This window comes from Gambusia affinis, linkage group LG14, assembly GCF_019740435.1.
Source record: "Gambusia affinis linkage group LG14, SWU_Gaff_1.0, whole genome shotgun sequence".
Lineage (NCBI taxonomy): Eukaryota > Metazoa > Chordata > Actinopteri > Cyprinodontiformes > Poeciliidae > Gambusia > Gambusia affinis.
The window spans coordinates 14780874-14808869 of record NC_057881.1 but is presented as its reverse complement, the minus strand read 5'-3'; the positions used below and the strand labels follow the sequence as shown (position 1 = coordinate 14808869).

The window sequence follows — 27996 nt, the reverse complement described above, 5'->3', positions numbered from 1 at the left end:
ATTTATCACCCCTTCTCCTCCCTGACCTCTCTCTGTTCCCTCCCTCCTTTCCCTCCGTACCGTCTCTCTCTCTCTCCTCTTCTCTTTCCTTGGTAAATCCCTCCTGTTCTCTGACCTCTCCCTCGCCTCTTGCAGCCTTGCCGCCCTCCATCCACTTCCATCCATCCATCCCGGCTGCCCTCTATCATCCCTCTCTCGCTGCCTCCCTCCATCCTTCCAGAGGTGAGAGGTCGCAGCTTCCTCTCTGCTGTCAGACTCAAACCGGCTGCAACCAGCTTCGCCTGGGGGGGGGTGGTGGTGGTGGAGGTGAAGGAGACAAGGAGAATGAGGAACGTAGGTAAGAAAAAGAAAGGAAGTAGGATGGGAAGGGGCTGACAAAGAGGACGGATAGACGGGGGCAGAGAGGTTAAAAGAGTGAAGGAGGCGAGGGAGAAGAGAGGGGGAGACGTCTTCTTTTTGAGTCACTGCCTTTGGCGCCGAGGAGCCGTTTTATGAATGTATCGTGTGGGAGGTGACAGAATGGAGCATACAAACACTGCTTACACTAACACTAAATGGTTGCGGTGAATGTGTGTGTGTGTGTGTGTGTGCACTTGGGTGTGTAGATGCGTGTGTGCGTGTGAGTGGGAGATGAACCACGTTTACCTGCCTTCGGCAAAAGCCATTTCACTCCAGGTGACGTTTAGATTAACGGGAGCAAGAAAGACAGGTCTCTGAATCCTCAAGGGCAAATTAATGACTTATTGTTTTAGCCAGTAGTGGGAATACGGAAAGCTGTCAACTATTCCAAATATATCCTGTTACAAAACATTAACAGAAGAGGTTTTATGGGGGTTTTTTTTACAGAAAATACGTTGGTGAGTGTAATCGCCGCTGTATTCTTAGAGTCGTCTGCTGACAGCTCTATTCATAGGTGGAAGAAAAGCACAAATCAAAATCCTGTTAAAAGGTACATTTTGTTTTCCTGAAACATGGAATGCTGTGCGAAAAATCAGACGCGTACCAACTCTAAAAAGTTACAGGTTCAAAACCATCAGCCACACCTCCTCTACAGCTTAAAATGCTTCTGACGCAGGTCAGGTGTTGCCTGGGCTGGTTTGGGTGTCCGACCTCTCCAGGGTGAAATCACTGCTGAGGATCTTGCAGAAGAGTCGTGGCCAGATCATTCGGGACACTCATGGCCAACAGTAAAATCCTAAACTCATCGGTGTGTCAATTAAGGAGGGATCCATGAGAACGACAAACTTTTTAAGACTTCTGCCTAATGCCACTCAACATCCTGATGCTAATGATTTGTTGCTTGAAAAGGGGGCTCTCATGTTCACCAGATAATATTGAGCATAAAATGGTGAATGGGATTTAAAAAGTTACAGATTCCAAAGCAATAAAAGTTTCTGCCACACTGTCCCAACGGCTTAACATCAGTTCCCCTCCCTCACCTGTTGCTGGTCACTGGTGTGAAAGCTAAAGGAGCGCCACCTGTCGGTCTCACTAGGGCAGTGCCGTTTTAGGACTACAGCTGGGAATCTATGAGCTGCATGTCTGTTAGGCAGCTGATTAGAGACGCTGCAGAAGCTGATTAATTCAGAGGCTAATATCGGCTTGTTAAACTGTTACTCCAAAACAGCAAAGGACCAGGATGAGACTCAGACTGTGTGATACCACAACCATATATTATAGCCACTTTTGGAGGAAAAACGTCAGAATATCCGACAAAAGTTGCATAAATGCAACAATTATTCCTACTGCTAAGTAGCCAGATCTACAGTGTCGATAAGAGTAGATTTCAAAGAACGTTTCTTTAGTAAGAGGGGATTTGTAGTTAGTTCCCTAGCAATAAGTGTACGCTTGTTTTTCCCGTCCATTCTCTATACCTGTTAGTCCATGAGAGGTCATGGGGGCTGGTGCCTATCCAGCGGTCATTAGGAGAGAGGCGGGGCCACATTCTGGACAGGTCGCTAGGGTAACAGGAGACAAAAAAAAAAAAGCATGCACACACACTCACATCTAAGTGTAGTTTGTGACTAGAAGGAAAAAAAATCCAAGCAGATGAATTTTTGAAAGCAATTAAAAGAATGAGAACACACTTATTTCAGCAATGGCCCGACACAAAGTCGTGCAAAGTAGCAACAGGTGAGGGAGGGGGGTGCAAACGGACAAAGGACACTCTGGTCACATAGACTCTTTCTGTGGTCTCTGACTAAGATGACTAAAAACCACAGGAACGATCTGACAAACCACGTCTCTGAGATGTTAAAAAGCCGACTTTATAAAGAGTACCTCAACAAAAAAAGATATATTATAGTACACAATGCGAAAGTGTACTCAAAAACTAGGGACTGGCTTTTATTGTCATCGTAAAAAGTTTCTAATAATGCTAAGAATTTGATTTATTACTGGTAAGACGAATTTCAATTAATGATGTTTGAAAACACCCAGAACTGACAGTAATGTTAACTATGTGTTGACATAGTTAACTGTTGGTTCCATGAGATCATTGATAAAAAATCAATAAATTCACCACTATGATTTTTTTAAAGCTACTTTGTGCAGTTTAGTGAGAAGAATCACACATCATGTAACTGATGTCCTGAATGAGGTGTTTTCAAAGTGATTATGTTCTATTAAGATCAGTGTTTTTTTTTTTGTGGGATTTTGAGGACTTAGTGTGATGTTTGCAAAAAATATACTCAACCCCCCTGCCTTCTCACATACACACACAGATATACACACACAAAAAGCTCAAAGTACTTCAATGCAAATCAATAGCCAAATTCAGAAAAAAAAAACAGGAAATGTTGTTTTTGAAAATTTACTTAAAACAATTGGATTCAATGAATTTCTTGGAAGCTGATGACTGCTGGAGATAGGCACCAGCCACAAGGATGGGTGATGCTTACTGACGCACTACCAATGAGGCCGAGATGCACAATCTCCCCATCCAGAGGTGATGCATTAATAAAACGATATGCGACCATTCAACAGGTTGCATGAACCTTGACGTAGTTCCAAACTTTTTCTAAATTTACTGCAGGAATTCAGGGGAATCGCCATTCATGCCGTACCAATCGGTGAGTGTTTCCACATGACTGTCCATTCAGGATACATGCATACATGTGTCCATTCTGCCTTCTCCATCTCCAAATATCTGTATAAAGAGGGCGCCTGGCTATGGCAACCTCACACGCTGATAGGCAGAGAAAAGGAAGACAGGTGATTGGTTGAGCTGTCGGCTGTCATATCGTCAGGGTGTATCTTTGTGACACCGTTAGACGTGCACACACGCATAGCTCCACACACACACACACACACTGATTTCCCTGTTCTGCCAACCTACACACCTACGAACTGCAGCAAAGTGCAAACAAAGGCTACTTCCCTGCAAACACACACACACACACACACACACGCACACACACAGAGAGGTAGATTTGAGACGAGATGTGGTGTGTTAGGTGCGCTGACCCTGCCGATGAGGACAGGAGGAACATCAACGGAGCTACAAGGCCGTTGCTATGACAACTAGCCCCGCTGCACAGGTAGGAAGCACAATAGGTCTAAGCTGTTCACATTCACTCTGTTTGTCACACACACACGCACGCACACATAGAAGGTAACACACTCAAGACAAGTCTGACAGACAGCAGCTGAATGCCAAGGTAAAGCCATTTCCTTTTCATACCAACATTCATTGTGGGGAAATTATTCATTAACTGCTAATATAAGAGAACTAAGTCTTTACCCAGTGACTCAGATCGTGAGACTGTGTGTGTGTGTGCGTGTCAGAGAGAATGAGAGAGAGAGAGAGAGAGAGAGAGAGAGAGAGAGGGAGAGAGACACACTCTGAGCATCACTCTGCATACTAACAGCACCTGCACCAGGGCAGCCTGTGCATGTCTCTGAGGGGCCCTTAAATAACCAACTGTCACTGCTAGACACTGGCGATGACTTCTTAGCTTTCCTGCACTCTTTCTCCTCCCTTTTGCTAAAAACCACAGGTAAGAGCTCAGAATCATGACTCTCCAAACTCACTGGCTGGATCACCACTGCAGGATGAGCTGCCGCTGCTGCTGCTGCTGCTGCTGCTGTGTCCTGTCCAACTAAGTGTGGCAAAGAGAGTGGCCGTCCACCCCCTCACCCCCCACCCATCTACCCCCCGCCTCTCAGCCTTTATATGTAAAGCAAACATCTGGGTTGAAACATCCGGTGCGTGGCAGTCATGTGTGTCTGAAAAGTCCGGTCAAACTCAGGTGGAAATCCATGGAGCCAGTCCCACAATTTGTGACACAAAATCTGTCTTTGTTGCTGCTTGCAGTGTGTACATGCTGCCATAATGAGGCTAATAGGTGAGATTATTATAAATACAAAGGGACACAAAAAAAAACAAAAAACAGGTGGGGTTATGTAGGGTTCACTCCGCGCACATTCGCTGTGTGTATTTGAACATCATTATCGCCACATGCATGCATGCCTACAGTTGAGCCGAGATCAGCTGTAGGCATGCAGAGCGGCGGCAGGTAACGGCACCGACGTGGTTAAATAAAATAAAATAAGATAAAAAAATAAAAATAAAAACTCAACGTGAAGCTCTACCAGATGTGCGCGGCACAGCTGGATGAGTGGACGGTAAGCGTTTTTCTCGTGTATCTGCATAAAACACTCACCCCCTGGTGTAAAGCAGAGCGCGGCGGAGCTTGTTTAGCGGGGTGTCAACGCGGGCTGCCAGGCTGCCAGGCTGGCGCAGGGCTCAGTCCCTCTTCTCGCCCGGTTCACCGGAGCCGTCAGCAGCCGTCACCGAGCGGCGTGTCCCCCGCTTCATCTAGAGTTCCTCCGCTGCGCCCCGGCTGGACCACCACCGTCCTCCCACTTAAACCTTTTAAAAGCCGCTCCTCCTCTGGCTCAATATCAGCGTCTGCACCCGCTAAATATGGGAAAGCAAAAAAGACAAAAAGGGGAGAAAATGAAGAAATAAGGAGCAAAGAGGTTCTGTTATAATCTTGTTCCGAGTGAAGGTACTGACAAAGCCCCGTTAAAAAGCCTGCGCTCCGGTTTCGGGGACAGACGCGGGACTCCCCCGGTATGCGGGAGCGCGAAAATCGACCGTGCGCCCGTGCGCCTCTGCCTCTGCAATTCCTGCTCTCTGTCTCCGGTGCGCCCCAGTCTCCGTGTGTGCCTCTCCAACGTGCCTGGTTGTCCAAAACACGTGGGCACCCGTAGTTGGCTTTACTCTAACCCTCCGGAGTTGTAGGAAATGTAGTTTTTCAGCTGGAAGGAACCAATCTCGGAAGAGGAACAAAACAGAAAAAAGTACACATGATAAATTAAAATAATGTGTTTTCTTTTTACTTGAAAAAAAAAATCAAGAATAATTTTTGTCTTCCTTAATGGTCTTTGAAGCTGTAATGAGGATCTCACTAGAAGCTAAACACAAACAAAATGTAATGTAGAAATCAACTTAAATACCTCAGTGATGACCAGAATACATTTATGTCTTCAAACTTCAATGTAACTAATAAGTGACAAACTTGAAGGTTTTTGAAAAATTATAATAATAAAAAATGTGACATTTACTCTCATATTATTAAATCCAATGCAAGAAGAAACCCATCTAAAGTATAAATCAATTAGGTGAAAAAACAACAATGAAAAATAACAAGCTTTGAACACTAATTATTGTTTAACTCACCATCAAGATATGCGAGTAGTGAAAAGAGCAAACCTACATACTTACTAAGATAGAGTCAACCACCAAAAATGACAGGCTGACAGCTGAAATTTATTTTCTTTTTATTAGTTCAATTTAACTTTATAATCTTGTACATTCAAATGAAATTCTCATGAAATAATCTGGTTCCCAAAGTTTCCTCGTTAAAAGTGAACAGCCTTCAAAAGCAGTAACTATTTCTCTTAAGTTAAGGTACATTTTAACTTTGATTTACCAAAAGAACCCATAACAACAGTGATAGGTCATTAAAATAAATCCCCAAACAAATGAGAAAACAAAACATCACCTGGAAAAGATATCGGATCTTTATTACAATAAAATGACAAAGGAGTTGCAACATGAAGGTTACATTCGTGTAAAAAATAACCATTAAAAAACATTTAAAACACTATTCCTTCACATTCTGCTGCCAGAGATCTTTCCTCTTTATTTTATTTTATTTGCCATTTTCTACCCTCCAGCCTTAAAGGACGACAGCTGTATACATAAATGTTTACTAGATATAGAAATGTTTGTGATGCACAGATATAATTCAGTTAAATTAGAACAATGAACGAGACAATTCATACATAAAGCGCATTTTTTTTTATTCCTTCCACTTTGAGCGCAGCATGTTCAAGGAGACAGATATAGCTTTAATATCAAACCCTTTTTTTTTATCAAATATCATAACTATAATGAAATCAGGTCTCTGCTCAGTTATTGCTGAGCAGAGACCTGCTTTTTAAATATCAGAGTGAATCTGTTAATAATCTGGTCAGATGAAGAACTGCGAGGTTCACTGACAGCTGTCGGAGCTTTCTTGAGATGTGCAACTTGTTGCAGGCGAGACTCTTTTTGCATCAGCACATTTTTCACACAGAAATCAGTCGATCTGATGGAATTCTCCTCGCAAAACTAAAAAAAAAAAAAAAAAGAAGAAGAAGAAGAAGAAAAAAGAAATCTAAGGACCTGAAGAAATATGGCAGCTGAACAGATCATGGACCCACTGGACTCCCTCAACCCACCCCTCAACACAAGCATCTACATTTTCTTTCAGTTGCTTGTTGTCATGGTTACAGAGTAAAGCAACATTACTGCAAGGCCGGTTCAGGAGAGCTCCAACTCCTCAGCATGGATAACTGATCTGCTCTGAGCAGGATGCAGTGACGATCAGCAACCAAAAAAATAAAGGAAACGTCAAAAGTCATTGATATGTTTCTTCATACGAGTGAAGTGTGGATCAAAAACACTGAGGGCACAAATAAATGCTCAACTTCAACATGCCCGTCATTGTATTTCTGCACGGTGGGTTAAAAAACTCCGCATCTGTCTGACACGATTCCGGTCACAGGTTTTCTCCGGGCTGGTACTGCGGCTCTGTGGCGGTGAAGTAATCCTCCAGGAAGGACTGCAGGTACTCAAAGGTGGGTCTCTCGTCGGCCTCCCGCCTCCAGCACTGCAGCATCAGTTCGTGGAGCGAGGTCGGGCAGCCGTGGGCGCCTGGCATCCGGTAGCCCCTCTCCACCTGCTCCAGCACCTCGCGGTTGTTCATGCCTTAAGGGGAAAGAGGAAGAAGGATTAAACTGAAATATGTGCTAAAAGAAAAAAGGAAAAAAAAAAAAAACACAACAAATATCAAATATATTATGCACATTTGAATAAAAATTAAATAACAAAAAAATGTAATGGAATACTTTAAAAAACATCAATGATTAAAAGAAAAATCCTGCCTTTTCAAAAGTGACTCTATCTTTTGAACTTTTGGCAATTTGTCTAGAATATACAGTATATTTTTTACTTTTATTTTTTGTAATGCACCAAAATAAAGTACCCCTTACTGTGAGGTGGAAGGAAAATAATTAGTGGTTTTTAAAGTGTCTTTCTTTTTTTAAAAGGCTTCATTGGCTCTAGTGGCCTCTATCTGATGGTGAATTGACAGGAAAGTGGGTAATGAGCGAAAGGGAAGACATGTGGCAAAGGTCACCAGGCCAGGAATCGAACCTGCAACGGCCGTATCGGGGACTAAGGTCTGCATATATGGGTTGTGCTTAACTCTTGCGCCACCACAGGACCCCTAAATTCTCTTTCTAACAAGAATGAAGGCTACAGAGGTTTGTTAGAGAACATTAGAGAACAAACTGCATCATAAAGTACAGAGAACATAGAGAATAGGTCCATGAGAAAGCTGTCGAGAACCTTTTTGATGTTGCTAGAAAAAAAGGCAAGCAAATTTGAGCAGATCTATTTTTTTTTTTATCTTTCTCTGTGATTTATTTTTGGTCAAAGTTAAGAACAACTGTGAAGGGACCCGAGAATCACATGCAGCGATGGAGCTGCATGTTGCAGAGCCCTGACCTAAACTGACAGACTGGGGGAAAAATAGCATTAATCAGAGAAGGAGCCAAGTAGCCCGTGGTAACTCTGTAGGAGCAGCACGGAACCACAGCTCAGGTGGGAGGATCTTTCATAAAGACAACTATAAATCATTACAATTCACAAATTTCTCATTATGAAAGTGTGGGCTGAAGAAAGCTGCTCTTGCAAGGAGGTCATTAAAAGTTCTGACTAAAGTTTGGCATACGCCAGGTAGCAGAGGACACAGCAAATGTGCAAGGCGCTCCGGTAACACCGGGGTGTTTTGGGTGAGTTGGGATTGATGTTTACTAGTCAGGTTATGTGCAGAAATAGTGCAGCAATTGAAGTGCAACCAAACATCATCACAACTTCAAAACCTCTGAAAGGTTTCGCTTCAGCCTTGGTATTATTGTCCTGGTCAACAAATGTCTCTGCTAAAAAAGAAAAAAAACTTTCTTTACATCACCTGGACAACAGCAGCATTAATGTGCACACATGCAGAGTGCAAAGAGAGTGTTTTTAACATTATATCAAGAATCTCCAGTGTGCTCACAAGACTGAAAAAATAAAGTAAAATGAAGGGAAGACGCACAACATAAGATCCTTTTATTTTTTACTGGATGAAAAAAATAATAAATAAAAACTTGCAGAAGAAGAGGGAGATAAAACAAAATGAACACATCTTCACTAAGACAACTGGGAAATTATTCAACCCAGTTCCATCTTGTCACACAATTCTTCTTCATATTTTATCAAATCACCAAGTTGAGGTGTAAGGTATCAATAACATTTTGCTCATGAAGAAATTGCATAAATTATCTCACTTATTAAAACATGTAAACTCGGGAAGCGTCAGGATCTGCATGCTAATTGGCACAGGAGGGTGGTAGATGCTCAAGAAATGGTTACCCCTCCTTTTACCGTAAGTTCTCATCTACAAGTGAGGAAGTGCTTAGGCTACAAAGTCTCCAGCAGAGCGGCTCAGTAGCAAGGTTTGTTAGTGTGAAAACCCACCATGTCTCAATAATCAGCTGTCTCACAAGCAGAAACTAAACAGCTTCACTCTGAAATGATCTGGATTTAATCTCAACCAGCCGGTCTGGTCCAGTACCTGGGTAGGGAACACGTCCCTTAGTGATGAGTTCAGTCAGCAAGATACCGAAGCTCCAGACATCTGACTTGATGGTAAAGCGTCCATAGAGTGCAGCTTCTGGAGCCGTCCACTTGATGGGGAACTTTGCTCCTGAAACCATGGTAACACAGTCAAGATGTGTGCTCATATATTTAGGATAGGTTAGGACTAAAAATACAGACATAAAGACTAAACAAATAACTTTACAAAAAGATGCAGATGAAGCCTGGATTCTCTTTTTCTTACTCACACACACGTACTTTCAGTTCCATACCACAGTTTGCTTCCACTCATCATGGTTTGTTTTTAAAAAAGAAAAAAACAAGTGCTGGGTTTACAAGTATTAACACATTAGAAACTGGCTTAATACTATTTGTATTGTATTTGCTTAAAATTATACATACACAGTCCAACATTGGCCATTGCTTCTGGCTTCAAGTCAAAGTCTTTGGAAATTTATTCATAAAGGTGAAGCTGAGCCTTTTAAAAACAAGTTCAGCTGTGTGTTTATATCTTTGTCCGATCTGTAATTGAGATTTCATGTGTAATTTTGACCCTGAATGTTTGACAGAAAATCCGCAATAAATTCAAACTTGTGCACCTGATTCTTGATTTTTAAAAATGAACGCATGTTCATCACACCCTTCAGAAGCATTAGTTCAGAAAACTTTTAAAAAAGACAAAATAACTGGCATTTTCATCCACCATGAGCACTTGCACACGTCTGGCAAAAGCTGTATGCTTATGTTTTATTCAGCTACCTTGTCTGGCTGTGTACTCATTGTCCTCAATTAGCCTGGCCAGGCCAAAGTCAGCGATCTTGCACACCAGATTGTCTCCAACGAGAATATTAGCAGCTCGCAGGTCACGATGGATGTAGTTCATCCGCTCGATGTATGCCATCCCAGCTGCAATCTGCACACAAAGAGAAACCAAACATGCTCACAGAACTGCAGTGGTGCTAAAAGCCTCACTTTTGTCCACTGCATGCTGTTCGACTTGAACCTCACCTGTGCGGCCATGTCCACCAGCTGAGGCAGCTTCAGGGTCTGCCCTTCTCCATCTTTTAAGAAGTCCAGCAAGCTTCCTATGAGAGAAAATTAAAAAAACAGGCACCTTTCAATGACGAATAGAGAATTTTCCTAACGATTTTCCTCAAAAATTTTGAAAGTTCCTTGTGTCAGTTTCTAATTCTTTAAGGTTATTGAAAGAAGATAGGGTCGCTAGCCATTTTACATTATATTTTCATTTTTTTAATATATGTAAAGTGAAATTTTAAATAAGCTATTTAGTTTTATCTTAATTTGTTCTGTACTACTGCAAAATATATTATCCTATATGTAAAATGTTAGGTTGTGTGAGGAGGGAGAGTGTGTGTGGGAGTAATAGACATTTATAAGCAGGTAATTCTGTAATTTCAGTCTGACATAATTAGCTTACATTTTCAAATGATATGCCTTTCTCATGTTGTCTTAAGAAATATTGTCAATGCACACATACTTCTCTATCATATAGCTGAAACTGAAAAACTGCGGCGTGTACTTCACTGTCAAACATGTAGAGCTCTTTCATGTTTATACTCACAATACTTATGTATTACTGTTGAACGTTTTCACAGTTTGTGCCATTACCACCACAAACCTGAATAAATTTACACCTCATGAGATAGAAACATTTTAACCCTCTAAATAAAGTCCAGTTGATAACTATATATTTTCTATATGTAACATAATTAAAAACTAGAGTCCCCTTTTGTGAACTTTACCGCTGCAAAAGATTTAAGAATATGGGGCAGGGGTTCATGGTTTAGCAGGGCAACAAAGCTAAGCTTACCCCCAGCGATGTAACGGCGGTTCAAGTCAGAGGTTATCAAACAATTTATTGCAAAGTACCATCACAGAAATGAATGTTTTCCATGCACCACCATCTTAACAGGAATTGTGAACCTTAAAGTGACACAGCTTCTTTGTTGTGTCAATAAAAAAATAAATCCATTGAGATGACATATTTTGCCTTTAAAATTAGGAAAATTATCAGAGTGAAAGTAAAAAAGTCAGATGTTTCTCATCAACCTTGACTTCATAATCCAAAATGGCTGCTTCGCATATAAAACATAGTGACAGCCAGCATAAAAACTGCAGATATTCAGTTTTGACAATTCGTCTCCTACTCAATCATTCATATATGTTATTTAATATGTAAGATTAATTAGATTAGGTATTATTCGATTAATATATAATCTTTAATGACCTTGCCTCTGCAGTGCTGGAAATGTATGTATTGCTATTAGTAGTTATCCTGGTCACCGAGCGTCATTTAGCAGAACCAGTGGTTTTCCAACTCGGAACAGAAACATGAGTGATAAAATCTCAGGATCCAAGTTTTAAATTCATATAAAACAGAAACAGAGCACTGGTTTTCACTGCACTCTTCTTTTTGGAAGTGATGTAGTAAAAATCTTTTTGGTTTGAGTGTTTAGCAGCGCTACAGCTAAAAATCAGAATCAATATTGCTTCTGTTCTTTTCTTTTCTTATATAAACTGAATCCTTACAATTGAACAAAATCCCTTTGAGTTTTGTTAACCATACGTTTCATTTAAGGATTGAAAAAAAAAAAATTCAAAGTCACTTCAAAAGTTTGACGTCAGTAAAGCTTCCCCCCCTGCTGCGACAGAGGAAGTTCAAACTTACAATATGTCAGAGTGGTGACAGTTTACTCAACCCGATACCTTGGCTCATGAACTCTGTGATGATGTAGATGGGCTCCTCAGACACGACGGCGTACAGCTGCACCAGCTTGTCGTGCCGGAGCCTCTTCATGATCTGAGCCTCCTCCAGGAAGGCCTCGGGGGACATGGTTCCTGGCTTCAGAGTCTTCACCGCTACCTTGGTGGTGCCGTTCCACATGCCTGGCATACAGACGAGTTGATGTTAACGGGCGCACAGACAAGCAGGGATGCACACAGGAAAAGGCCTCATGTATGTTCCAATTTGTCTCTCCTATTGATAGCTGCATGTACATGCAGTGTGTCTGCTGCATATAAAAAGCAAACAATAAACAAAATGGAGTAGCATGTGGTTAATACTGACGCATGCTCATGATTGGTATTTTGGAGTGCATGCATGATGTTAATGAGTGAGCTGAGGGACAACAGATGAACGGAGGTTTGTCCGGTTTTCTTACATCAATAAAAGCAGACCCTTAGCCACAGTGTCGGTCAGAAGTATACATACTCTCATGATGGACATGAATTTGATATATTTAGGGATTTTAAGGAACCACTGGAATCGTGGACTGATTATAACTATAATCATGGTGTTTGGGAATATTGTTCATTTGCTCCAAACTGGCTTCCTCAACTTTGGTTTGAACTAGGAACCCCCAAGATTGCTGAGCCAAAAAACACCCGTGTCTTTGTCTGAAGGGAGCAAGTTTAGCATCAACATGAAACACGGTGAGACCAAGAAAAAAGTCCCTGATCAAAAACCAACACCTTCAAATTGACTGAAGTCTGCATCTTCCCTAGCAGACAAGTTAAAGATTGAACACATTAACAAAGTAGGTTTGGGGCAGTAAAAAGGAGACTTTGAAACCCAAGAAACAACTAAAAACTGCCAATTTAAAGTAACTCTAATATTTCAGATTAGAACAATGATGGAATATCCATTAAGAATAGTGCAGGGATCTTGGTGATGGCAACAAAAAGAGTTGCTCAGCAACATTTTCTAAACTTTAGAGGAGGTATTCAATTCATGGTGTAAAAAAGAATGGTTCGAATGTGTCATTAAAGCACCTAAAACAGTGTGAGATTTGTGTCCGTGATGGGAGTATGTGAACTTCCTGCAGCACTGTACATGTAGGATGCACAGATGACATCAGGATGATAACCTGTACAGCTCAAAAAATATGTTAAAACACTCAGATTCAGTCACTGGAAAACTCTTTAAGGGTTATATCTTTTAAGGTAAAAATATCCAGTGTGTTCTCTACTGAGAAACAATACATTGGCATAAAAGGAAATCTTAATTAGACACTGAAATACAACAAAACAATCTTTGTTTCCCTGTTTTTTCCTGACTTTTAGAGTCTCACCCATCCAGACATCCCCGAAGCAACCCTGTCCCAGCTTCCTTTGCATTGAGAGGGTTTCCCTCGGTACCTCCCAGGCGTCCCGCCCAAGGCCCAGGGTGAGAGGGGTGGAGTTGAGGCAGGGCTTGGTCAGGTAATAACAGAGTCCATCGTTAGTTCCTAAGAAGAAGAGGAGGGAGAGGGGGTGCCAGAGATGGTGGGAAAGAAGTTTGGTGATGGAGGATGGGAGAAGAAAGGGTGAAGGTGCGGGTTGGAGAGTTGGTGAAAAGATGGAAAGGAGTGACAAAATGTGATGTGAGTTTTAGAAACATGCACATGCAACGAAAGGAGGATCAGGAGAACAACTCAGCACATCTGGATGTGGAGTGGGAACTCAGCTTCCTCTGCGTGACGTGCCCACTTGCAATTTTTCAATTTCTGTTTAAGGTAAGAATTTGTTTCTTTCCGGTTTTATGTAAAGAAATGTTCACACTTTCTATCCTGTTACAGTTATACATTTTTTAATCAGGCGTGCTTCTGTTGTCCTTTTTCCCCTTCAGCGAATCCCCAACAGTCCTACCCATCCAGACTTCTCCAAACTGGCCGTTGCCCAGTTTCTTAATCAGCTGGAGAGACTCGCGGGGAATCTCCCACATATCCTTGGTCTTCACTGATAAGTCGGCCAGCTTAGGCATGCCTCTCTTACAGCTGCCCATCAAGCGGCAGCACAGTCCCGCCGCTCTCTCTGAGACAGAGAGAGACGGAGAGACATACAAACAGACAAAACAAAGAGGGAGAAAAGAGCAAATGCAAAGGTAAAGACAGAAAAATGCAAGTTAAGCAAACATACAACCGCACAACACACATAAACATATAATGTACAAAGCAAAAATATGCATAAATGTGGCAGAAACGCCAGGATGCTGTGGGAAAGACAAAGAAAAATACATGCGCCAAGATGCAAACTACATTATGTGCGCTAATTCAAAAATGTGCCACTAGGGGGCAGATTTACACTTTCAACTAGTTTAAGGTAAGACGGAAGTGAAACACATTATGTCATCCAAACTCTTCTTTTTCGAGTTTGTAACTGAAGTCAAACGTGTTTCTCACATTTTGAAAAAGGCCAGAGTAACTTCATTTTTCTATTAATCATAACTGATTGAGTAATTTTTACAGGGACTGTTTATGCTTATAAAAGCACAATGCAAAAAGCAGTATCAGGTAGAAGTATTTAAGACTTCCTTTCAAAAGTATTCATACACTTTGAACTTTTTACATGTAATGTTACAGCTACAATTTTTACATCTTTTAGAGGGATTCATAATGCCCAGGCTCACATATGATAACCAAAACCAACACAATGTAGGTTATTATTGTGAAGAAGACAATAAATTATTATTATTTTTTTATTATCCAACAAGGTGGTGGCAGGATCACATTGTGGAGACACTTTTCTTCAGGTTCGGTATGAAAATTTTAAGAGCTGAATTTAGATCTGACTGAGGATCTGTAGAGTTAATAATTGAAGCTCACAGAAGCCCATCCATCCATCCATCCATCCATTTTCTGTACACCCTTGTCCTTTAGAGGGGTCGGGAGGGTTGCTGGTGCCTCTCCAGCTAACGTTCCGGGCGAGAGGCGGGGTTCACCCTGTACAGGTCGCCAGTCTGTCGCAGGGCAAGCTCACAGAAGCTTTGCATCAAATCCGACAAAACTTGAACTATTATAAAAAAATAAGCAAAGGTTTCAGTTTCTAGATGTGCAAAGTTTGAACATATCCCCAAACGCAACGTAGCCAAAAATGGTTACACAACTGGTCACGCTGGATCTTAATGAGGGCTATCAGAGTAACTGGTTCTCAATTCAAATGCATCCCACATTGCAGTTTGTTTTTTATTCAAAGCCATGCATTATTTTCTCCTGCTTCACAACTGCTGAATCCTCCCATCTGTGTGGTTCTACTGCAAAGCATCTTTGCACATGACCATTTATAACAGTCATACATTCCTACACAGCACGGCCACTAAAGCACACTGAAGGTCATGGCAGTAATTTGACAATATCTATGTGAAAAAGTTCAAGGTTTATGCTAAAGAAAGAATTAAACATCAATTGAAGCAATATTTCAGTATGACGACACTGAAACAGGAGCTTTGAAAGCTGACAGGCGATCAGAAAAGAGGAGGAGGAATTTGTGAATCTGCTGCCGTGTTACCTGTGTAGTGCTCTACCAGCTGCTGAACAGTGTCAAACTGTGACCTCGTGGTAATGTAGTAGCCACCGTTGTCTAGTTTGCGGATCTTGTAATGCTTGACATGATCTCCCTTGTTGTCGTCCCAGTCCCGGATGGACAGTGAGTAAGCACCTGTATGAGAGAAATGTGAAAGGCTTCATGAAGGGAAGGTTGGCTGACGTGAAAGAGTTGAAAGCTTTGATTGTTTTTAGACTTTCTTTAAAGAGATAGTGCATAGACGTGTTGAATGCTTCTTCTCCTCACCTTTGGTGGTCTCACTCTCTCGTATGAGGAAAGTTCCCCTCTGGTTGCCCTGAGCCAGCAGCTGTCTCTCCGCGTCCTTCCTCCCCATCTTCCCAAAATACCACCTGTCACCATGAGAACGCCACACAGGTGATTGGAATAACATCACACGTCACTTGACCTCTGCTTTCAGACTACATGTCAATCACTAAGGGAGTCTTAAGTGTTGGCTTAAAGCGCAGCACAAAACATAACAAACACTGTCACTGTTGTGTGTGTCTTTGTTTTCCGTTGCAAACTCACTCTTCAGCCTGTATGGAGTCAACAGGAGCTACGTAGTTGGAGGGGATGTAACCTGAGTTGCCGGTGTTCAACGAGCGAGCTTCCCACCAGTCACCTTCCCTGTAACCAAAAACAATTTATGAAAAGAAAATTACAAAGAAAAATGAAGATATTGCTGGACAACATATAAACAGCATTGGTCAAAAGTTAACATCATGTAAATTGATTTTGGATTTCCTGAGCAGGACAAAACGTTTTTCAATAACAAAGGCTGGTCGACGTGCCCTGCGGCCGCTGAGAACTCGGATATTTTTTAATCAGTGACATTTATTCACAATGGGAGGAATTTAATGCATAGAAAAACAGTCAACTGACTTAGTTTAGCTTTCACAGAACTCAATATGCCGTCAGCTCCTAGATAAATTCTTATCTGTTGCTGCGGTCCCTTCATGTAGCGTCTGCAGACATTGAAACGCTACTTATGTTGTTTCCTAAAAATATTCACCCCTCTTGACCTTTTTCTACAGTTTGTCATTTTACAATCAGAGAAATAACTTGGATGTTTATAACCATTCTTAGTAAATGCAGATATTAACGTTATAAAAAGATATGCATTTGTATTGTAGAACCACCGTCTTTTGCAGCCATACCTGTAAGAAACGTTCCGAAATTTTTGGTCCATTTTTTAAGCAAAATAAGCTCAAGCTCCATCAGATCGGATGGACCAATTTCCAAGTCTTGTTGTCTGATTCTAAATTAGATTTAAGACTGAACATTAACTAGGCTACTCTGAAATATGAAAAAGTTTTTTGAACCCCAGTTTCTGCTCCTTTAACAGTTCATGTATCATACAGTCATCCAACCCACCATCACCATTTTTCGCAGGCGGTTATGTATTTAACACTGGCATCCTTGTCACTCACAGAAAAGATTTTTTTGGATTGCACAACAATCAGCTGTCCTATCAACAGATTCTCCCACATAAGCTGTTTGTCTTTACAGCTGTTCGTTTCTCTAACAATCCTCTAAGGCCTTTGCAGAACAGCAGGATATTTCATTACTCACAGACTCTCATGTTTACTCATTAGGTGACTTCTGAAAGCAATTGGCTTGAATTTATTTAGACGTTGAAGAGTAGAGGGGGTTGAATACAAATGGAAACCACAAATCTGTGAAGAAATAACTTTATAATTTTACTCAACGTGAGCTCGACTGTCTCATACAAATCCCATTAAAACGCCCCAAAGTGTCCGGTTGCAACATGAAAAGGGTGAAAAAGTTTAAGGTGTATGAATACCTATTTTTCAAGTGTGGGTTGTTCTAACTCACGTGTTGTTGATGATTTGAAATTTCTCTCCTTTCTGGAAAGTGAGGTCATCTTCGGTGCGAGCGTCGTAGTCATACAAAGCTACGAAGAGAGTGACTCCACCACCTGCAGCAAAGCAAAACATCCGTCCGTCACTTAACTCCCGTTCTTCAAATATTTGTGCCGGCACAAATTAGAAGACAGACATCGCATGACAGAGAAATCATTAAAGGAAGATTAGTACTTTAATGTCTTAAAGTGGAGATGATTTGCCTACCCATGCCTCCAGGCCGAGGGTTTGCATTGGTGCTGGGAAAGGCTGAAGGGGATGGGAAGGGCTTGTTGAAGTCTGGGATGGTCTGAGTGGGGTCCGGACAGTAGCGTCCCTGCGACAAACCTCCAGACAGTCCTTCTGCATTGTTCGCAGTCAAATCAGTAACATCCACTGTTCCAGATGTTGCTCCTAGTGATTTGGCGGACTTTTTCTGCTTGCAACAGGCACACCCCATAATAACCAAAACGGCGACGGCGTCTGTAAGCGCAAAGAAGATGAGTTATTCTTTCTTTGTAACTTTTTTTTTTTCACCTTTAAAAAAAATAGCCATTACACATAGAAAGAAACTGCAGTTAAATTAATTACTGGGCGCTGATGTGACTTGAGAGCAACTCGGATTACTAACGCACAGTGATCAAAATAACCATGGAGAACTGCAGAAAGAGAAGTCACCAACTTTAAACAAACAAAAAAAAAAAACTTCCCTTTAACAGTAGGAGGTGCAGGAGATGGAGAGTAAGGAATTAATTACAGGGTAGGAAGGAGAAGTTATCTTTTTCCTCACCTGATGTCTTCCTCTGTCAGATCATCTGTCAATCACCATCGCCACTGGAAAGAAAAGAAGAGGGGAGGAGTTGAGTGACGGGGGGGTTTGTCGGGTAGAGCAGGGCAAAGCGGGAATGACGGGCAGAGAACTGGAGAAAGGGAACTGTAGGGGCAGTAAAGCATGAGGCAGTTGCAAGCAGAGATGTTAGAAGAAAAAAAAAGACCGACAGCTTGAGATAAGGTTTGACAGAGAGAGAAATGTGAGGTTAGCCACTTCCCGTTTTGCTTTGGCGTTTCGAGAGAGGCTATTAACTTATTCTTTCGGTCAACAGCTGTGTACACATGTACATGTGCATGATCTTCAGAGTTTGTGGCAAAACAAGCTTTCAAATGTCATCACAGGAGCAGAGGGTAGCAGACATACAGCAGCTCAGCCGTGGAGGTGCGTAATGGCTTTGACAAAGATCATTGTATCAATCCCAACTTCCAGTTTTGAGCAAACCACACTGTTTCGGCAGGAGGCACGTTCACAAAGCAAATAAAAAACTAACGCAAACACAAAGAGGAAGAAACATACAGTAAAAACTGTCAATTGTTTTATTTTCAAGCAGAACAACAAGGGCTATAAACATAAGCTGTTCTGGTTAGTGACGGTGCTTTGAAAATAGCGCAAGTTCACATTAAGTAATATTTAAAAGATAAGAGTGTTTGCATATGACTGCCAGCTGTTGGTCACTGAGCTTAAACTGCATCAATAAGAAGCCATTAGTGCAAATATTCTACAATGTACATGAAGTATCAGATGTTTAAAAGGACTAAAGCTGATCAGCCCCTTTTACCACATGAACTGACTTTACACGGTTTTAATAAAAATAGATTGATGCATGCAAACTGCTTTGTGGTGATGGGGAGTTCCTGATCTTATCATTTGACTCAGCTCAGCAGGAAAAATGTCTATTTCAAATCCCATGGTATCACTTCAAGGTTATGTCAAATTTGTCAAATTCAGCAAAGAAACAATTATTAGTATGAGGGCAAACACGTATTCTAAATATTTTTTTGAGGTGAAAAGCAGAAAGTCTCAAGTTGTTGTTTTTTTTGTTTTGGCGTTTCGAGAGAGGGTATTAACTCTCTTTGTTTCAGGGGATCTTATTACTCAGTAGATTAAAGAGCTTGGCTAAAACACAGTGCTGCAGAGAAAAATATGAGAAGAGATGCTACATTAAAGCTTTTTATTATTATGGTGTCTTGTTTTTCTATTGAATGTTAATATAAATTTTTATCCAACGACATACATTGTGCAGTGGTGAGAAGAAAAAAAAAAACATAAAAGATTTGTTCTGTTTTTGCTTTTTAGCCTGTTTTTTTATTTAATTTCAATTTTAGTCCCAATTGCACATAGGGTCAGGTTGATAGCATTCTCTCCTGAATAAACAAAACTATGCTTTGAAATCTACACTTATTCTGTTATATATATATATATATATATATATATATATATATATACATATTCATGTGCTTCCTTTAATTATATTTTTAAAATGCAGAAACCCAGAAAAAGCTAAATCATTTGATTACACAATTTATAGAGTTAACTTGTCAAGACCTTTTCAAGTAAATTGAACTGGGTCTTTCACATCACTGTGGGCCTTCAGCCATTCTAATATGGATATAATTAAGAGAAGCAACTGTAAAGGCAAGATAATCTATATCTGTGTTGGAATATTTTATTAAAGCTCAATTGGCTGTCTTCTAGATGAAGCAAGACAGTGTAAAAGATCATTAAAATATAATCAAATCAGAACCTTTAAGACCACCAATAAAATCCTAATCTCAACCCTCTAATGAAGCGCCAAAGCAAAAGCTATGTTAGATGCTTGCTCTTTCTTGTTCCCGCATAAGATGACAAGAGGATAATAAATGTTCTCCATGGTTACATACAGTTACATACAGTTACGTAATGTTCCTCTTAAGAATAAAATAAGCTTGTTTCATCAGCTCATGCATGAGGAGGCATGAAGGTCTAAGCTGCTATTGAGAAACGCAGAAAACCAGGATCAGATATAGTATAAAAACTAGAGCCGCACCACCCATCACAAATATTACAGTAATGCTGTTTTAAAATTACAAGAGGCATGTCTGTCAAAAAGCCCACTGCAGGCTAGCCAGGAGCAGACAGCCTCACTAACTGATCTTGCTGACATCAACAAGATGTCAAAGTTAAACCCAAATTAAAATTTTTTCTTTGAAAACCTTAAACTTTAACTTTGGGTTCTGGAAACTGTAAAGAAGCAGACAAACAAAAACATGGCAGGTTTTTGGAACGGCATCTTTTGATACAAAAAAAATAATCAGAAAGTGCCTATTTTGCTATGTTATTGACAAAATCAAGACGAAGATGCATGTCCTCCATTCACATAAGAGCCTAAAGAAAAGCATTAACACCTATTATTTTTTAGCATTTTTTTGTCACGATGACAAACCTGAAAGTATTTTTGTGGTTGTTTCTGCAGCTTATCTCATGTCATAGAGGGAACACAACAAACATGAGATCAAACCAACACTTTTTTTTGCCGATGGGCAGCAGTTTGGTGGCAAACAAACAGTGGACACACCGCTCTCACGATGAAACATGCTGGTGGCAGCATCATGCTATGGGATCCTTTTCTTCACCAGAGACAAGCTTGTCAGAGTTGATGGGAAGATTAACAATGCCAGGACTGTAGAAGACTTGAGACTGGAGACCAATAACATGATAGTCTTTCACATATAAATACATTCAAAATACATTCAAGTTTGAGATTGCAATGTGACAAAAAGGTTTCTTGCATTTACAAGAAACTGAGTATAAAGAAATGTTAGAGATCAGTTTGTAGCAGGACTTTTGTATCTATGGTCTGTTTTAAAATGTGTAGTCTACATTTGGAAATTATAAAATGCTGGACCAAACGATCACCACCCAGAAAAATACAGGTTTTAATTTACAACTGATTACTTTAGGCTGAGCTCACACATACATCAGGATAATGTCTCCAGAGTGCTCTTAGATTCTAACCTGCAACCTTTCAAGATGGCTAATCTTCCAGGCTGCAGCCACCCCACCTACTCAGGAATGCACAGGAAGTCACAAAAGGAGAACAATACAAGTTATGGCAGAGAAGGAAGAGAAATCATTCTTTACTTTCATTGTGACAAATTGGCAACTGCGGGTTTACTCGTTCCCCTGTAAAAACCTTCGACGTTCTTACAGAACTTCACAGCAACAACGGCTATTTCAGGGCGACGTAATGCAGCAAAAAATACAGCAGCAAATTCACACACACAAACATTCTCTCACTATCAGACCGGCCATCGTGAGAGTTACAGGAAGTTAGCCCTGTTAGGGTTTCCTGTCCACCCTTCTGATGGCTCCCCCCTTTTCCTGGAAACTGAGGCCAGAGTCCATCCACATACACACCCAGAGCAGCTGCAGAGCCACAGAAACACCCCAAGCTCACACTTTCCTTTCTGTTACTGTTCTCCATTCTGCGCTACACCACCTTTCACATGCTCTACATCCACTCCTCAGATGCTGCACGCGTTATTGAGTGAAGCAAGGAAAGTAGAAGTGACAGGAGGCGTCACAGAGGCCATTTTGATTCAACTAGCCTTCTTTTGCCCTTTTATGTTCAATTGTCACACTTCCTGCCTTTTTGGGACTGGCAGGTGAGCACAAACAGGTGTGATATAACAAAACAGTCACAATCACACATATAGTGGGAAGTGTTTCATCGGTCATTATTCCCTGTTGGGTTCCCGTTGAATAAATAATCCTGTCATTGTCTTGTTTTCCACTCTCTGCACACAGAAGCTGTAATAAATTTACAACTGGCGTGATTAAAACTGATTTGTGGGTAGAATTAAAAAAAAATCTTTCTCTGTGATTGGAAAGTCTCACTTGCTCAGAGCAACTCACCTTAATATGTTTAATAACCATTGAAGTTCAAGTTGCAAGCTTTCAAAGTCATAACATGTACTAGGGTTAAGAGTATGAGAGTGTGTGGGCGTTTTGTGGTGTTGGTGATGAGTGGCAAAGTGGGGGGTTGCACAGTTAATATCCTTTAAACATCACACTTAGTTTGACAGTCTGAGCTCATATTGCTTGCTAATTACATATGACAACAATGAGATCCGGTGCAGGGGGGATAGCTATTACTGCTAACTTTGACTTTAAAGAGGAAATATAGCACTCAAAAGGTGCATTAGTGCTTTTGTTTACCGGTATATATTGAGGGTGAAGTGAATTTTGGAGCAGTCGCTGGTTTTCGGCTGTGCCCCTGCGTAAAACGGCCCTTCAGGACTGAGCACAGACTCAACCTAATGTTGCGGACTTGTTGATAAGTGTCAGGATATTTTTATAGCAGCGTACTAACACAATGTAATAATTAGAATAGCCTGTGAAACAAAACCTGCTTCCTCTGTTGGAGGAGAGAAGTGTGATGCTCGTCTCTGATAAGTCTGGCAGCACCACTGGTAATATTCACCATCAAAGAACTTTACTCAAGCTTCACATGTGACCTTTTTCGTGGGCTGTCATCTCACCTAAATACCTAAACTCGTGTTTGTCTGTTTGAAGTCAAACAACGTTTCCCAGCCAGCTGATCATAAAATGCTTTAGCGGAAATACCAAAGACGTTGACTATATAGATGGTGAGCTCTCCAGAAACTCGTGTTTGCATGGTCATGCTCTGGAGTTAAAGTTACAATAAGCATTTATGTAAACGTCAGAATCACAGATAATTGCAGCAGCTGCATGCTTGATTTTTTATTTTATAAAGCAACTTTTCAAATGCATCTTTTCAGAAGAGGCAGTGCTATAATGCTCCTGCTGTACATGGGTGAGTTATTTGTTATTAATTCTTTACACATTCATTTCTGCTAGATTGGTAACAAGAGAACAACATTTTTGTTGGTTTCTGAATCAGAGTGGGCTTAATCAGGGCTGATATCTCTTTGTCCAGGGATACCTGATTTTTTTAAAAATGGATTATCAGGTTCTTGTAAAACGTGTTGATAGGAGATCCATCCATCCATCCATTGTCTATACACCCTTTGTCCCTAATGGGGTCGGGAGGGTTGCTGGTTCCTATCCCCAGCTAATGTTCCGGGCGAGAGGCGGGGTCACCCTGGACAGGTCGCCAGTCTGTCGCAGGGCTTGATAGGAGATGATTTCACTTTTTGAATTAAACTTGTTTTTGTTTTTTTATGAGGCCAGCAGGACCGCTCCTCTTAAAGAATGGAATTGTGCTTGATTACACTTTAGTCTAAATTTAGACATTTTAACTTAATTTCTTTTGTGAGAACCTCTGACTTGCTTGTTGAATGGAAATGTGTCAGTTCCAAGTTTTTGTTCCCAAAACCACCTTTGTGAAATAGTTGCTGTATACTTTATCTTTTTTTCGGGTAATTTGTTAATTAACTACATCATGACACTTCTGTCACTAAAGTATTGAATGGTATTAGCCAGACATTGTGGATGTAACTTTTTGCTGGTTTTACTGATTTGCAGGTTAAGTAATTAGATCAGAGAGACATGGTGTTTGAGGTTTGAAGACTGTAGTTTTAAAAGTTTAACTTTCATGTTAGTTTCACCAGTACGACCATCTTTATGTTCTGCAACCCAAATATTTCCAAAATTGCAATCTTGCATTTCTTGTAAATGGGGTACATGATAGCTTCTTTCAGCCAGCTGACCAGCAGGGGATAGCAACAAAATGGGAGAATGGCAACAGTATGTTACTCTATGCTTCAAACGGACGAGGCAAAAGTCTCACATTTTTTTGTCGTCTCATAAAAACCAATTTAAACCATTAGGCAGCTGTCATGGGTTTGACACCCAACATTTCCTGCCTGGTAACCGTCAATAAAGGGTACTAAAAAAAAAAATGGCAAGAAGGCCTTCCAGTTCAAACATAAAGTGTCAAAGTATCAGTGCAAGCATATAAACTACAGGGCAATAATTACCAGAAGGGCATGAATGCTGCAATTTTTTCATTGATTATTAAGAAGGCTAAGAAGATAAATATCTTTCAACATTTTGTTTTATGTTGAAAGATATCTGTCATAGTTTAAAAAGTGACAGATTTTTTTTTATTTATGTTATTTTCTACTTTACATTATGATCATGTGAAATATATATATGTGTGTGTGTGTGTGTGTGTGTGTGTGTGTGTGCGTGTGCATGTGTGTGTGTGTGTGTGTGTACAAAGGAAGGAAAAAAGTGTTTCATAACTTTCAAAGTGCATACTATACCATTTATAGAACAATCTAGTTCAGTTCAAAATGATGTTTTAAATTTTAGGCGCAATACGTCTTCCGTTAAAACTCCAAAATAACTTTTTAAGTTCTACTGCGAAGCAGATACATCTTCATAAACATTAAGAAAAAACTTTATTTTCTTAGATATTTACACTCTGCGCAACACGGAGAGCCACCTCCTCCCAAATAACTGGACATGTACTAGGTACTGGAAGGTGAATTGTTTTGCCCATATCAACTGGCAATCAGACCTTTCTCCATCTTTGATGCAGAAGTTGGTAAAAACCTGTACTGAAGAAGAGCTGTGGAAAATGTCACTTTCCACTTCCGCACTCGAGTACAATTCAGTATACTGCTGGATTTGTCCAGTTTAAACAATGTAAGGAAGCAACAAAACTTTGACCTAGAAACTACTACCGAGCATTCTGTGCATTCTTCTAAAAATCACAATAACATCAACCCCTCCATCAACACCGTCACTCACGCCAACATCCATATCCAAGTGACACACCCTTTCCTGCTCAGTGGACTGCAGATAAGCTGCTCCCAGAGGGAAAATTCACTGCAGTCAAACACATACACACACGCTCGGCCCTAAATCTGTCCTGTTTTACCGATTTCTCCTTAAAGACGGCCGCCATTACTTTTACCACCCGGTCCTCTCGGTCTATTATTTTTACCTTTTTGTGCTCAGACCTTTCTTTCTAACTCTGCACCATGAGCAGGAAACTCAACAGGATGCAGAATGCGAGTGGGGCAGGAATGATAGGACAATGGGAAGCAAACTGTCACTGAACCCGCTCACACACACTCCAACAGAGGGGCGAGGGAGACGGAGTTAGAGGGGGAAAAGTAAGGCGTCTCAGCCATTGGGATGTCCTGTTTCTACATGATGTCATCACATCCTTGAGATACAGAGGCCAGACCCGGGTTGTTGTTTATAACTCTCGGAGGTTTCCCCTGTTTTCTACATATTAGGATCGAGACTTTGTCCAACAAGAGGAAGCTGACTGCTTTGTGTCATATTCAGCTCATACCCAGGTGTTTAGCACTCTTGCAATTCTAATTCTTCCGACAGCAGAAAATATTCACAAGTCCTTTTCCTTCCGGCCTGTATGTAGCTCCAGGGCTATAGACAGGAACTGACCCTGTAAAGAAACAGGAAGTGACGGAGTCCGGCCTAACACTGGTTTTACCCATCAAATCTCTCGCAATTTCTTCATCGCCTTTAAACTTTTTAAAGTTGTGAAACCTATACTTTCAGAGATTACAAAAAGGAATCTACAAGGATTAGCAACCTGCCCAAGCTTAATGTTAAAACCATAAAAATGATGGGTATGTTGAGGAAACAGGCAGCCCAGCCTTTTCCTTTAGGTGGTTTCCTGCAGGCATGTACTATGAATAATCGACTAAAGGAATATGTAACACACAGACAGAAATAAAATCTAGCTGGAAAAATTTAGGAATGTGTACCCATCACAAATCCAAACAATATATAATTTGGTATGCTTTAAGGCCGTTGGTAACCTCCAATGGAGCCTTTTTTACCATTCTGTCCTCTATAGAGAAGAGTAAGTTCACCAAGCGAATATTTGCCGGGAAATCGAGACTGTCTGGCAACTTTTGGGAGCCAAAATATTTCCAGCAAATTTGTTGTCTTTCAGCCAGCTCACTGTCTGTGTGCAGCAACAGACAGAGAAGGGGCTGGACTGTGTTGGTTTATACTTTATAGAGACGGGGGAAAAAAAGTCTTGCCTCTTATCATAGAAACAGCAACTTTTTAAGATTAGCGTCTCTGGACTGAATGACGGACATTCATCAAGGACAAAAAAAATAAAAAGATTAACATAAACAAATGAAATACTGAACAAATAAATACTACATCTCTTGAAAGTCTGTGCTTCACTAAATCCCCTTCAGGGTGAAAGCTTGAGAGGAGACATTGCCAACCCTCTTGATGGCAACACAGGTTATGACAAAACTCTTTAAAGTAAATTCCAGTTTTTTAACATCGCAGCACAATTTCTAAACATCCTCTGTGGTAGGCCATCTGTCCATCATGAAAAGTGCAAGAACAAGTGCATAACCGCACTTCATCAGCTTCTGGCAGGCAACAGTAAACGAACTTCCCTTTATTTAACAGACAGAAAGTCGCTTCTCAGCTTTCACGTATGTCATCAGAAATTTGACAAATTGATAAGTTAGAAAAGCAGATAAGTTAGAAATTAAAATATAATTGGGCTGCTCGGGATGTACGATCTACACAGGGTTTTGCCTGGTTCTGTTGTCATTTAAATACTTTAATGTGCGAGTCTTTTTTGACACACAAGAACCTTTGAACATTTCAAGAATAGACGTAACTTTTTTTTTTGCAATGGAGTTTACGTTACAGAAATAAGTCACTGAATTAACTCAGTGTGTACATACCAGAGAAAGAAGCCGACGTTCAAGCGGTGAATCCAGGTGTGGGGTTGCTGGAGAAGAGTCGCGCGCTGCTTCAGAGAGCAAAATAAGTGAGATAGAGAAAAAAAAGGAGCGCGCGTGCACTAAAAGGACCAGCCCAGAGGGCGGCGCGCGTGGAGCGGGCCCGTGGTCACTTCATTCAGCGGAAACCATGACTTCTAAAGCACTTTCCAACGAAAGCGGTCTGTTATCTGCACCGAAGAAGAGACGTAACGCACCTGAAATAACTATTAGCGACAGCAAACACGCCTGAAAATTGTACACCGGATATGGAAGAGAAATGACTTCAATATATCGGCTATTTTTAGATAAATAAACCTCATCTAGATCAGTTTTAACTTTCAAAAAAAAAAAAAAAAAAAATTAAAAGGTCTGCCTTTACTTTTAACAAGTAACTTACGTTTCATTTAAAAGCTGACAGCGTTGCTGTATCAGCCTCGGTTCCTGGGTGATGTGCAGTTGCAGCTCAGATGTGACACTTTGACCGAGTGGTGCGACAGACAGGAAGAAGACTAAAGGAGATGTGCGACATCCGCATCAAAAACTATATGCATGCATGAAAAATTAACGTAACTTCTTAGTGTACGGTAAGTTTCTTGACCTTTTGTGCTTCCTTTTCCCATCACTGTGGCAAAGTTGACCTCTGTCAACTACAGCATAGATACACATTCACGATTAACAGTGGCCTTTGGTTTACAGATATCCGCTTAACAAGTTAATGTAAGGAAGCTTGCTGCCATCTTGTGGTGTAAAAGCGGTACGACATGTATCAACGTAGGAAAGCCCTTTTGTTCAGGTTTGCAACAGCTTAAATGCCAAAATCCTATTATTTTCCAACCTATTTTTCGAATTTATAAATTTCAATTCAGCTTGCCATAATGGAAGTGGTTTTAAATTAAGGAAACCCAGCCCATTGAGCTTAAAACATGTTATCTTGGAGGGTTAAATCAGAGCCGGTCCAAGGCATAACTGAACAAGCCAGCAGTGAGGGTCCCCCTGATCAACACTCTTCAGATCATTTTCATCTTCTACTCAGCTGGTATTACAGACCTCCAGAAGCCACAAACACGATTTCTAAAGGCATAG

At 40.8% G+C, this 27996-nt stretch overlaps 2 protein-coding genes across 5 annotated transcripts in view; both read right to left on the bottom strand.

The window, feature by feature from the left end:
• ahdc1 (AT hook, DNA binding motif, containing 1) overlaps positions 1-5216 on the bottom strand; it is a 28694-nt gene extending 23478 nt beyond the window's left edge. For both annotated transcript variants that reach the window (XM_044138666.1, XM_044138668.1), the window contains exons 1-2: positions 5021-5216; positions 4665-4921 (exon numbers count right to left, since the gene is read on the bottom strand). The gene's annotated coding sequence lies outside the window, so the exon portion shown is untranslated. The remainder of the gene's footprint in view (positions 1-4664; positions 4922-5020) is intronic.
• A 791-nt stretch (positions 5217-6007) lies between these two features.
• yrk (Yes-related kinase) lies at positions 6008-27371 on the bottom strand. Of its 3 annotated transcripts, none has more exons than XM_044138665.1 (14): positions 27311-27371; positions 26875-26939; positions 18170-18213; positions 17608-17862; positions 17354-17456; positions 16046-16144; positions 15764-15867; positions 15482-15631; positions 13288-13443; positions 11924-12103; positions 10205-10281; positions 9956-10109; positions 9174-9305; positions 6008-7261 (listed from the first exon to the last, which is right to left on the bottom strand). In XM_044138665.1, the coding sequence occupies exons 4-14, from the start codon at positions 17837-17839 to the stop codon at positions 7053-7055; spliced, it is 1596 nt and encodes a 531-aa protein (XP_043994600.1). In that variant the 5' UTR covers positions 17840-17862; positions 18170-18213; positions 26875-26939; positions 27311-27371; the 3' UTR covers positions 6008-7052. The 3 variants fall into 3 exon arrangements, with proteins under 3 accessions (XP_043994600.1, XP_043994598.1, XP_043994599.1); XM_044138663.1 differs by lacking the exon at positions 13288-13443 and adding an exon at positions 13844-14008 and having other exon boundaries at positions 27311-27369; XM_044138664.1 differs by lacking the exons at positions 13288-13443; positions 26875-26939 and adding an exon at positions 13844-14008 and having other exon boundaries at positions 27311-27329.
• Between the last annotated feature and the right edge of the window lie 625 nt (positions 27372-27996).